General features: G+C 21.5%; 4 protein-coding genes across 4 annotated transcripts; 2 read left to right on the plus strand and 2 right to left on the minus strand. All coding sequences in view use genetic code 6, as the record gives it.

Moving 5' to 3' along the window:
* Positions 1-1,200: 1,200 nt before the first annotated feature.
* Positions 1,201-3,237, minus strand: TTHERM_00077280 (kinase domain protein, putative; the record flags this gene model as incomplete). The annotated part of the gene is made up of 11 exons (XM_001015669.2): positions 3,068-3,237; positions 2,927-3,019; positions 2,788-2,877; positions 2,627-2,728; positions 2,374-2,466; positions 2,098-2,181; positions 1,892-1,981; positions 1,711-1,833; positions 1,536-1,628; positions 1,387-1,479; positions 1,201-1,324 (listed from the first exon to the last, which is right to left on the minus strand). Exons 1-11 carry the CDS (start codon positions 3,148-3,150, stop codon positions 1,201-1,203), a joined length of 1,068 nt encoding a protein of 355 aa, XP_001015669.2. The 5' UTR covers positions 3,151-3,237.
* A 1,287-nt stretch (positions 3,238-4,524) lies between these two features.
* On the plus strand, positions 4,525-6,493 carry TTHERM_00077290 (tubulin-tyrosine ligase family protein; the record flags this gene model as incomplete). The annotated part of the gene is made up of 4 exons (XM_001015670.1): positions 4,525-4,717; positions 4,772-5,511; positions 5,629-5,895; positions 5,954-6,493. 4 exons carry the CDS (start codon positions 4,525-4,527, stop codon positions 6,491-6,493), a joined length of 1,740 nt encoding a protein of 579 aa, XP_001015670.1.
* A 1,152-nt stretch (positions 6,494-7,645) lies between these two features.
* On the minus strand, positions 7,646-8,872 carry TTHERM_00077300 (cell surface immobilization antigen; the record flags this gene model as incomplete). Its single annotated transcript, XM_001015671.1, has 1 exon — positions 7,646-8,872. The coding sequence occupies one exon, from the start codon at positions 8,870-8,872 to the stop codon at positions 7,646-7,648; it is 1,227 nt and encodes a 408-aa protein (XP_001015671.1).
* A 2,019-nt stretch (positions 8,873-10,891) lies between these two features.
* TTHERM_00077320 (AMP-binding enzyme family protein) lies at positions 10,892-13,099 on the plus strand (the record flags this gene model as incomplete). Its single annotated transcript, XM_001015673.1, has 3 exons — positions 10,892-12,576; positions 12,635-12,882; positions 12,936-13,099. 3 exons carry the CDS (start codon positions 10,892-10,894, stop codon positions 13,097-13,099), a joined length of 2,097 nt encoding a protein of 698 aa, XP_001015673.1.
* Between the last annotated feature and the right edge of the window lie 273 nt (positions 13,100-13,372).

The raw sequence follows: 13,372 nt of genomic DNA on the forward strand, positions 1-13,372 counted from the left end.
TTTATCCCAAAACATTATCATGCTTATGATTTTATTCTTTTTCATTCAAAGATGCTTCTTAAAATTGTAAAAAATACAAATCTATTAAGAAAACAACCACTTATTTAGCAATAGAATAAATATATTTATATTAAAATCTCGATACTCAGAAGTAAATAATAAAACCTTTTTATAGTATTTTATTTACTTTAAGTATTTTATAAATAAATAGCAAGTTAATTAGGGTAAATTAATTAATATTATAAACTAGATCATACTTTTTAACTAAAAAATAATACCAAAGTATATTTAATGGATGGATATCAAGCAAAATGCTTCAATTATTTAATCAAGAAATAAATACATTATTTATTTATATTTATCAAAAAAAAAACAATTAATTCACATTAAACAAATTGCAATAATTGAGATAAAGCTCTTTCCTTTGTCCTTCCTTAATTCTTTCCATCCTTTTTTTCTTTTTTCTTTCCTTTTTTATAGATTCAAAATAAATCTATCAATTGAATTTCAAAATTTTCTTTTTAAAAAATTTAATGAATTAAAGTCCACAATTTTATTGAAACAAAAATAATTAATAATTAATTAATTAATTATTTAATACATTTTTGAAATTCGAGTAAGAATAAAAAATATGTGAAATTAAATTTGTTTGTTTTTATTCATTCATTTATTCATTTTTCTGTATAATTATTTTTTAAACGCCCAATATAAATTTTAAATACTGAGTTTTTATTATTGAATTTATGACTTATTTCTTAAAGAAAATTTTTTTCTGGCTTAGAATTTTTTATTAATAATAAATACTTCATTAATTTTAAAATAATTGTTAAAAATAGAAAAAAAGATATTTTAAATTTTTACAAATAATTCAAGTAATACACCAATAGCAAACTATATATAAATAAACAAAAAAATGATTAGCAAAAAAAATAAGTTATTTTATTTAAATAATCCATAGAATTAATTATTGCAATTAGAGTTATTTAAAGACAAAAAATATTTTTTTTAAATAAAAAAAAAATGTTTAGAAATGTTTTCATATATTGATATTTTTAAATATTTTTTTATAAAGAGCTAAACAATTTAAAATAAAAAATGAAAATACTAATAATTATTTACATTAAAAATAATAATTAGTTTAAATTTTATAGAATAAAAAATAAGTGGCAGTTTTATTTGTTATATTTATACCATATATATTCACTAAAGAGTTGTCTAAACTTACTAATATTATATGTGACTAAGATATTATTTATAATTTACTAATCTTAAGCCATGCAATAGCTAGTTTTTTACTTTTTTGTTACTGTAGCTAGCATGAAATCTATATAAATTAAAAAAATTAATTTATTATTTCATATAAAATCAGATTATCAATTAATTAACTTATCAATAAAAATATTTAATTTAATCAAGCGAGAACATCTGCTTATTCCTCTGATTAAGTCTCTCATTCCTTACTATCCTGCATTCAAAAAACTAAATATAAAAAATTATTAATTTTATTATTTTTAAAATATTAAATAAAAGCTAACTCAAAAATAACCAAAGTCAAAGATTTTAGTTTAGTCTGTTCTGATAAGATCACTCCTAACAATTATGAATCTTCTTAATTCACTTTATAGCCTCTTTTAAAGCAAATAAACAATATAAAAATAAATAAAAAATCAAGGAGTTTAATAAAAGAAGTAAAATTAAATTTTAATATACTATGGTATTTCTAGTTCTAAATTTGTTATTAGAGGCAATTTGCTTAATAATTCACATATAGGCTTAACACCATTAATATTTACTCCTTTTTTTTACTATTTGTTATCTATATGCATAGAAGTTCTACAAATTTTATTTGAAGTTTGTTTATTTAATAGTTTTATTTGTTAAATATAAATACTGAAGACTTAGCTATAATTTTTATAATCCTTGCATAGACTAAAGCTGACTAAAAAAATTTTAGATTCCTTTCAGAGAAACAGATGATGATCTTATATTAAAAAAGTACTTAACAAATAGATTTATTAAAAATTTATTTAAATATCATTAGTTAACTCATAATAAGCATTGATTACTTAAACAATTTTCTAATAAAAATAAAATTACTTTGTCATAAACTGCAAATAATTTACTTATTTAAGTTCTTTGATCCCTTCAACTACAAATTAAAGTCCTCCATTTCCAAATGAACTTTTTTATAATAAATTTAAAATAATATATAAATAAATAAATACACAATGGCTAGTTATTCTACAAAAAAATTTGTAAGAATTTTGCTAAAATAAAAATATTTGATTAAAATAATTTAATAATTTTAAAAGGGATCTGTAAAGAGTGATCTTTATTTTATATTTATAAATTTATTAATTATTTATTTATTACTCATAATATCTGATCTTCAGAGTTTGTAGATTCCCCTATTTTTTTAGAAAGTCTCTTATATATTTTCCACTCAACTCAGTGTGATTATAACCACTTAAATTACACAAAAAAGATAAATAAATAAATAATTAATTTATTTTTTCATGCAAAAAACTTATTTATTCTATCTTATTATCATTTTATTTATTTTTCCTTTCTTTGAACTTTTACTTCTACTTAGTATATAAAAAAATATATATATATATTATTTTACCCATTGTCTTCTTATATTTCTAATTCAAATTAAAGCAGACTTTTAGTAGTATTTAATTGCTAAAAAAACTCCTTTACTGCTTAATCGTCCAGTCCTATTTCCCTTGTTTTATTAAAAATAATAAATAATCTTACTCTGTTTTTATATTTATTTTATTTTACGATGCGAATATCAATTACAACTCTTAAAATTCGTAAACGCTTAATGCTTTTCCAAGAATTTAAAATCCTTATATTCCTAGTTTATTATATCTATAGAAGTAACTAAATAAAAATATAAACTGAATATATAGATAAATACTCTCTTATTTCCAGACTCAACTTTTTTAAATTTTGAACGTTTTTTAAAGCTTCAGATATTCCAAAACATCCTTCAACTCCTAAATTAGAATTTCTAAAAATGTATATATAAATATAAACTTTATCTAACAAGAAATTATACGCTGGTATAAAAATTGATAAAGCTTAAGATGCTGGTTTACAATTTTTTTAAATAGTCTTTTTCCAATGATCTAATTTATTCATGATTAGTTAGTTAACAAAATTTCTTTTTTAAAAGTAAAAATTTATTTATCTTTTAATAATTAAGATAGAACATTAAAATAAATTCGTAAGGAGACTCTTTAATCAAATCTATTTTTATGTGAAGGAAAACCAACTAATTCTTAAATTCAATATAAATTAATTCTTTTTAGATATCTCACTTACACATAGATATATCTTTTTATTTAGATTTATATGTAATAGGTTTTGTTATATCATCATAAAAGATATGTTAAAAATAGTCTAATTGAACTAAAAGCTGCTACTATAATTGAAATTTACTTTATTTTTACATAGTTTAATTAATTTTATTATCTTCATTAAATTCATAACTCTTCTAATATAAAAAGGAATAGATTATGGCTTTAATTCTAAGTATTTGCATTTATATATTTTTTAATCAAAAAAATTTGTTTTCTATATTAAAAACTTATTTGGCGTTCCTTAAAAATCTAATTTTTTGAATTCAATTATTACTGTTTAAAGCTTTAAAATAATAATTAAAAGATTATATTCTTATTTTAAATTAATTTCATTTAATAATAAATATTATTAAATTACAAAATAAATTTTATTTTGTTAATATTTTATTTGTTTTATTGTTTGTTTGCAGATAATTTAATTATCTGCCAAATAATTAAAATTTTAGATAATTATTACTTTAAATATCTCACTTTAAAAAACGTTTAAATAAAATAAAAAAATTAAATTAAATTAGTTATTTAAAAAACAATGTGAAAAATAGCTATTAACCCAGTTTTCATCTTTTATTGTATTCAAAAATTAAATAAAATATTCAAAAAATTAAAACTTATTTACAGAGCAAAATGTTATTGAATTAGAAGCGTTGGTTTCATATAAATAACAGAACAGATCTTTATCCAGATTAATAAACTAAAAAAATTCAATAATCAATCTATTTTATTTACTTGGATACTAAATCTTTAAGTTAGTATATGAGAATTTTTTTCAAAATCTTTTTTAGTAATAAAAAATAAATAAATAATGATTTAAACAACATTTTTTATGAACATAAAAATATCTTTAAAATTATTTATAATTGAATTAAAATTTAATAAATATTTAAAACAAGAACTAACTTGATAAAACTTTTATTAATACTTACTTTTTTAAAGTAACATTTCCATTTTTTATATTTCATTTAAGAGTATAGAAAAGTGTTTATTTGTTCTACTTTTATTATATAGAAAAATAGTTATTAATATTTTATTAGTTTATTATAATTTAAAAGCTTTGCAATTTATTATTGAAATTTATAGTTAATTTATTCATCTCTACTTCAAATAATTTAAGTAACAATAAATCTAATCATAGATAAATAAATAAGTCAATAAAATGGACTTATCTGTTTAACCCTGGGCAACAAATAAGAAAGATTAATTTCCTGAATTTAATGGATTTGGCTCTGATGACTCTGTTGATTACTCTGAATAAAATAAATAGCCATTAAAAAACTACAATTTATTAAATAAAGACATTGATGAAGATAGTAAAGATGACTATGATGATGAAGATCTAAAATCTTTAGGTAAAATAATTAATGAAAAATTTTATTAAAATATCAGAATATTTAATAAAATAGGGCAGAATACTGAATAAAGTGTTTCTTAAGCATCATCAAGTTCGTCTTAAAATTAGAGAAAGAAAAAGAAAATAGTTATAAAAGTTAATACTTCAAAAAGCAGATCTGAATTAAAGTTATTGAGAATTTTAATTGATAAGAATGGATGGAAGGAAACATTTGGATATGAAGGTAAAATATTATGGTCTGGACTATCAATGAATGGAGAATAACTAGCTTATGATGAAATATGCGTTAACAGATATCCTTAAATGGAGGAACTGGCTCACAAAAAGACAACTGGATATTTTTTGAATTTATTTAGAGAATACTTTCCAGAGCACTTTGATTTCTTTCCTAAGACTTTTCTCATACCTGAATAAATGGATGAGTTAAAATAAGAGTACAAGAAAAACTCTAAAAAATTATGTATAGCGAAACCAAGTTCTGGTTGCTAAGGTGATGGCATTAAATTAATTGAAGGAATAAAAGATTTACCTATCTCTTCATATACACCTCATGCCAATTAATTAGTTGTTTAAGAATATATTAATAATCCCATGCTAATTTAAGGCAAAAAGTTTGATCTAAGGTTGTATGTACTTATCAGTTCTCTTGATCCTCTTATTGTTTATTTACATGATGAAGGTCTCGCTAGGTTCTGTACTGAGCCCTATGAGAAACCATCAAAAACAAATATAAATAACTCGTATATGCACTTAACAAATTACTCATTGAATAAAAATAATCCAAATTTCAAGGTATCAATTCATCAATCAATTTTTTGAATTTGATAAATAAACATTAGAAATATAACTTTTAATGCATTTTATCAATCTTCAGTCTGATTTAATTTATTTATTTATTGTTAAAAAAAGCTACCAACTGAAGAAGATTTATATTAAGATAATGATGCCTCTAAAAGAACTATGTAGGTGACCTGGGAACAAATAGTGAAAGCTGGCTATGATAAAGAAGAGATCTTAGGAAATATTGAAGATTTGATATGTAAATTCTTAGCTAGTATGCACCCATACTTGCTTTATAATTATTAATGTGTCTTTAATAAGAAGTAAGCTAAAAGATTTCATGTGTTAGGATTTGATATACTTCTTGATGATAAAGGAAAACCATGGTTTTTAGAAGTAAAATGTTAAATATTTTTAACTAAATAATTACAAATTTATATTATAATTAATTTAGGTAAACGCTAATCCCAGTTTTAATATTGAGCATGAAGTATATCAGCCTGATGGTAAAAAGAAAGTAGAGTAAAGTCCTTTGGACAAGTATGTAAAGTGCAGAGTGGTTGAAGATGCCATTTTTATTGTTAACAAAAAGATAGAAAAATAATTAGAAATAGGAAGAGATAATCACTTCAGGGGTTTCAAATAAATAATAAGTGGAGATTTTGAAGAGTATAAAATTATGGATATGTTCTCTGATATTCTTAAAATATATGGCAAATTAAGCGGATTTAAATTTAATTCTGCTCTTACCTCCTCTAAATTTTCAAAATTAGCTGCATACTAAGGAATGTAAAATGATAAAGTTATCAAAAACGATTATGATTTAATATTCAAAAAAGTTTTATAAAATTCTTAAGAATAAGCTATGAGCTTTTACGATTTCATAAGATCAATTGAAATTCTAGCTTAGAGATTAAACCCATAGAATTTTGATCCAAAAAATAAATTACCTTCTGTATCATAATTAGTTAATAATTTAATTAGATAATTATGAAAAATATTTCATAGGCAAATAATTAAACAACCAAATAAACAAACAAACAAATAAATAAATAATTAATAAAATAAATAATTAAAATTAAAATTATATAAAATAAATTTTTATTAAAAAAAAATCCATAACTAATTATTTAAATGAAAATATAATTTTTGAAAAATATTTAACAAAAAGTGTTTATGCAAATATAAATCTTTTTATAATCAGTATTTTTTATTTTCTTAAATACTAAATTAGTCATAACTAAAATACTCAGCAAATAAAACATTTCCAGGAATTAAATTCTTTTGAACGCTGAGATACAAGAACTTAATTCATGAATTAGATATAAAATAGATTAAAAAAAATAATAAAAATTTATCAAATTTAGGCATTTAAGCCATTTTTTATATTTATTTTAAATAAAATTTATAATTATATTTATTTACCGAATAACTTTTTTAGTTCTTTTTCTCATTATTGATTTATACTTTTTATAAAAATATATTTTTTTTAAAAGCAATCAAACATTTGAAAAATTATTTTTTTATCTTAAAATTTTATTTTCAAAGAAAGTGTTTTTTAATAAAAGTATAAAAAAATTCAGATTGAAAAATGCTTTACAATTCAACTAAAGTTTGCAAAAAATAAAAATTAAATACATATTTTATTTTTTTATATAGAATACATAAAAGCGTTATCAATATATTTATTTAATTTTATCAAAAAATCAAGAAAATTATAAATAATAATAAGATTAATACAAACTTTAAGTTAGTTTTATGTGCAACACATCCTTTTTTATCTGAATTAGCTACATAACCTTAATTTACACAATCGCTACATTTTATTATTTTAATTAATAAAAGTAAAAGAACTTTGGATTTTTTATGGTTTAATTATGAGTTTATTTATGATAATTTGTATCATTAAAAAATTATTTAAGTAACTCATAAAATTAATAATTTAATACTTTTAGATTAAATTATCATCTGTTTCTACAGAATTTAAATCCATTTAGAAAGAAACAAAAACATTTATAAAATAACTTTTTCAAATACCATTTTCTTGTTAATTATGAAGTTTAACAAAAAATATTGCATACAATCAAACATACAATTACTTTTATTGATATATTATTTGAGTACTTTTCTAATCTATATTAACCCCTCATAAAGTTAGTATAACATATAATCCAAATAAGATGGATATAAACTGTAAATGGATTTTATGTGATTATAATTAAATAATACCTCCACAACCATTAAAATCTGAATTTACACTACTGCTTTAGCAATCGTTGCACCATTAGCTTGTATATTAACCTTACTTAGGATTAATAGAGCAGTTGCTTATAATACAACCACTTTTGTTTGAATTTGGATATGCACCAACCTATGAGCAAACTTAACACCAGCTTGCAGTATAAGATCCTGAGGCTATAGCGCTGCTACAATTTAAAAGTACACAATTAGATTTATCAGAATCAGCATATGGAGTAAAAGGTTAGCAGTCACTGCACCATTAGTTTGTAAATTTTCCTTAGCTTGGCATAGATTAACAGTTACTAACAACACAAGAATTTGAGTCTGAACTAGCATATTATCCACTTGAAGAGCAGGCTGAGCACCAGTTGCTTGTTACTTTACCAAAGCCAGGATAAGCTTAGCAATTTTAATCAATACAAGCTGTATTGAGTTAATTAGCAAACGGTGTTGATAGCTGACAATCGCTACACCATTAATTTGAAAATGATCCAGAACTAGGTGCTTTAGAGCAATTGCTAACAACACAAGAGTTTTTATCAGTACTTACATTTTTTTTGGTAGAATTACAATCACTGCACCACTAATTAGAAAATGCTCCTGCGCCTGGCGTTAATGAACAGTTGCTAACCACACAAGAGTCGTTATTAGGACTTGCATATTAAACAGATGAAGAACAACTAGAGCACCATTCATTTGTGTATTAACCTGATGTTGGGGTAGTTGAACAGTTTTAGGCATTGCAGCCTGTATTATCTTTATTTGCATAGGGAGTTGATGCATCAGAACAATCTGTGCACCACTAATTTGAGTAACTACCTGAGATTGGAGTTGAACTACAATCTGACCATATGCATTTAGTTCCCGTTTTGTTAGGGAAAGGATTATAAGGAATACACGAAGTGCACCAGTCTAAGGTATATATATTAGGAACTATTGTGCAATCCTAGACTTAACATGTGTTATAATCTCCAGATATATACTTTCCACTATAACCTGGACTTTGTGGCTAGCAATTTACACAATTTCCAGCAGAATTTTAGCATGTCATCCAAGAACCAGAAAAAACACCTTAGATGGTAGTAATCATCATCATCAACAATAAAATCACTGAGAGAATTTCTTTTTTCATTTTCCTTGATATTAAAATTTTGAAATTTATTTGATTGGCAATATATTTATTATATACTATTGTTTAGGTTTTTAGCTGGTACACTTTTGATATTACTTACAAATAAATTAAGATATTTGATTTAAATATTTATTTACTCATTTTGCTTTCAAAAAGAAATTTTAAACAAACTATTTGCTGATTATTATCAAAATCAATTTTTAATTAACTTTTCATAAAGTAACTCAAACATTCTATATTTGATCAGGTTTCTTATTATTTAAATTAAATTAAAAAGAAACTGTTTATAAATATGATTTAATATATATACTCCATAGTTTTCATTTATTTTATTTGATCCCCATTAATAAAAAATTTAAGTTTTTAACCTGTCATTTGGTAAATAAAAGCTTATTCTATCAATTTTCTTAACAAAATTAAACAGTATTTAATTTACCACAATTTTTTTATTGTTTTTTATATTAATTAAATTTACTGCCTATTATCTATCAGAATTCTCTCGAATTATTTTCTCTGACAATCACAATTAAGTAACCTTATTAAATCAATTGATAATTTCAGATTATTTGTTTCTCAAATCTATTTTCTTTTAGCTATTTCTCTCTCTCTCTAATAATCTCAAAATGATTAATTTGTAAATTATAACTAAAATTCTTGAAAGTTAATCATAATTGTTTACTTGATTAAATTTATGAGATAATGCTAATCCAATATTTCCTAAAACAAAATTTAACAAATTATTTCATTTTAGAATTTTATGTATTTTAAATAAAAAAAACATATTTAAAAATAAAATCTACTTTTTTTATTTATTTTGTCAAAACAAAAGTAGCTTTTCTCATTAAAAATAAGTATAGGTAGGATCAAATAACTTAAAAAATAGATATTTCCTCTTTACATTTTCTTTTTCATAACAAAATTAGTAGGGTTATCCCAGAATATTTATAAATTTTAATCCTTCTTATCTAAACAGTTATTTGTCTTCTCTCTTACTCACTATCATAATCACTACAACTATCTTCTGGATTATAGTTGTCTTATTTGATGTTGATTAATGCTTTACTTATCTCCTCTTTTAAAAACTAACAAACAAATTCTATTTTTTATATATTTATTTTCTATGTTTTTCAAATAATACCAAATAAATGGCATAAAATTCAAACTTCGTTCTTATTATTAATTCAATTTACTAATAGTAAAAAACATATTTAAATAATTAGCTTTTAAAACAAAAAGTAAAATATAATTTTGATCAATTTAGTTTCGGTTCGACTCAGTTAGGTTTAAAAAATGGTTTGGTTTGAGAGGTGTGAAACTCTATTAATTAATACAAAAAAAATTGTTAATTAAATAAAGATAAAATTTTTTTAAAGTGTTATTTTCAATGTTATTTTTCTAATTTACTGCTTTTTAAGTTTCATTACATTATGAAGAAGAATAGCATAATTATTCAATTTATATTGGATTATCTAATATTTTTTTTTACTTCTGAAATTATTATTAAATTATGAATTAACCAAGCTTAGATTCTTAAGAAAAATTACTTGAAATTAAAATATATTAATAATTATGAAAAATATTTCATTTTATTTTTAAAAATTATTTCTATTTAATTTGGCTTGAGAGAAGAAAAAGTTTTATCATTTTAATTTAAATTAAAAACATTTGCTTTGCTGAAATTAAATTAAGCTAAAAAAAATTATAAAAAATGGTGGCCTTAAATAAATTTCAGAAATTGTGAATAAATAAAATTTACTTTATTTGTTAATATATTATTTAAATATCAATAAATTAATGAAGATTAATTAAATAATTACTTATTTTAACTTTTTAATAAACATGATTTACTCATTATATGTATTAAATGTAAAAAGCTAATAAATTTCAAAGGATATTTATTTATTATTTGATTATAGTTCTACCAATAATTAGTAACAAAAATCAATAATTTGTCTAATTAATTAAATCAAACAAGTTTTATAAAAATAATAATAAGATCTAAAAATTGAACTGATAAAAATGAGAAACTGTATGTTCGATTTGTTTTCATCTCATTTTTTTTTTAAAGTTAATGGAAAATCTATAAAGCAAGGAACATCTTTAGGTTCATTTGTCTCTTTTGTCATTATTACATTGGGAATTAGTTATTTATGCTACCTCTTGAATTAGTACTTCAATAATTAAATAGATCCAAATTATAGAGCATAAAATTTTACTAATAACTAGTCAATTGATTTAGATTTATCAGATGACTTAATATCCTTCAGATTCGAATACGATTATAACTTAAGCGTTGATGTTTTGTAGGCTTAGACAAATAAAACTTATGTAGTTTACATGGCTTATTTTATTTAACTTCAATAATCTGGTTATTAGATGATCCCAATTAATATAGTAAAATGTAAAAATCCTAAATTACTAGGATATAACTGCATAGATTATTCTACAATTTCTAACTCAACTTTGCTGTAAGATAGCATTGAAAACATTCAGACGCAGATTTAAATATTTGTTTATGGATGTCTAGATTAAGATTTTCAGAAAACAACAATTCCTAATAATTGTGCTCAGTAATCAGAAATTAATGATGTAATTAATGGAATTAATGCTTTCTTCAAGCTATAAATAAAGACTTCTTAGTATAATGTCAAGTCAAAGCAATTTCAAACAGCCTACAGGAGTTCACAAATTTTTACTCTAACCAGCTAGTATATACAAAGTACTTTGAAAATTTAAAAGTAAATAACTACTGTGAAAGAAGGATTCTTTTTTTAATCTGAATTAACTTAAGAATCTCCTTAATAATATGATTTAGAAGTATAAACACTAGATAGATAATCAGCTATTTAGTTGATGAATCTATAGTGCTACTGTTAATCAGGTGTAATTGTAGATTAATTATACCAGCAAGTTCAAATTTAATATCCAACAATCCCATCTATTCTAGCACTAGCAAATAGTGTTTTTTCAATTCTAATGCTACTAGGATTCATAGGTAGAAGATTTTCTCTTAAATTAATAGATAAAAAATTTTTTATGATTTTATTTCAAAACATATTCCAATAATCCTATATTTAAGTTCTTAGCTTAAATAACTTGCTAGAGAAAAAAATGGAAAAAAACTAGTAAAATAATTTATAAAATGAGCAAATTTAAAGAAAAACAGATGAATCAGAAGAAATTAATATTTAGAAAGAGAACGAAAGTGCCATTGATAAGTCTAACAGCTTATCTCCCCCGCTTTATTTTAAACCAATGAAATTATTGAACATGCGAAATTCTGTGAATAATAAAGATGAACACAATTCATCTGGAAAAATAGACTTTTAGCCTTCCCAAAAACATATTTCTGAATTAAATATTCCTAATATTTTAACTTTTTAAGATTAAAAAGAATCATTAGAAGAAACTTGTAATTAATCAAAAGAATTCCTTTAAACTAAAAATAAATTTTAAGAGAAATTATTTTAAAACGAAAGATCATTTTACTCATAAAATGAGTAGAAAATTAACAGGATTAAAGTAACGAGCATTTCACTTTTCGAATAGAGATAAAAGAGTAATAGCAAGTATTTGAAAACAAAGAAGTTAATTTATGAGAAAAAGTAATTTTAAGAAGATTTCAGCAAATACAACCAAATAATCAAATCTCTTCAAAGCAGAAAGGCTTAGATTGAACTCTAAAAAATTTTAAACAAATCTAGGTATATTTTTTACATATAACTAATTAGCTAAATAAATATATAAATAATTTATAAAAAGAATTCTTTCAAGAAACAGCAAGGAAACTAAATCAAAAAACTTGAATGACATTCAAAAATAAAATATTTAGAATTTACTAGATAGAGAACTTGATATTTATTAGTTTTATGAAGATATTTTGTTTCTCAAAAAGGCTGTAATGATTTTGCTGAGCTAAGATTAGTTGGCTGCTTTGAAACTAGTAGGATGCTCTTCCTAATTTCTTGAACTTAATTTAAAAGAGCTAGAAGAGAGCTAACTTTAGTTGTGTAATTATAAAATAAAAATAATTCTTAAAGCTTATTTGATTATTTAAAATTAGAAAAAAACTTGAGCCATTTTGAAGAATAATTTGCAATTTAGTTATCAAATGAATTAAAAATAGAAAACATTAAAAAATTCTTACAAAAATGCTAAAACAAAAACAACTTATCAGACATAGATCTTAGAATAATTTCTTCAATTTCTAGCAGTTTAAATCTTTGAAAAAATTATATTATTACTTTTTAATAAATATTTTAATTATCCTTAAATAATTCCTTTATAATTATAATCAATTTACTTACTAAATATAGCTAGCTAGTCCGTCCTGAATTTAAAATATCATTTTTATGTTTTTAAATTAATTTTGTTTATTCTAAATCAAACTGTATTATTTTATTTTTCTAAAAGTTTAATTATTTTTGTCAAATTTCAATTGAATGTAAAAAATTATTATTTACGAAAATTATAAAAACCTTAAAAAAATTAAAAAAACAA

Source organism: Tetrahymena thermophila, assembly GCF_000189635.1.
Source record: "Tetrahymena thermophila SB210 genomic scaffold scf_8254650, whole genome shotgun sequence".
NCBI classification, from domain to species: Eukaryota; Ciliophora; class Oligohymenophorea; order Hymenostomatida; family Tetrahymenidae; genus Tetrahymena; species Tetrahymena thermophila.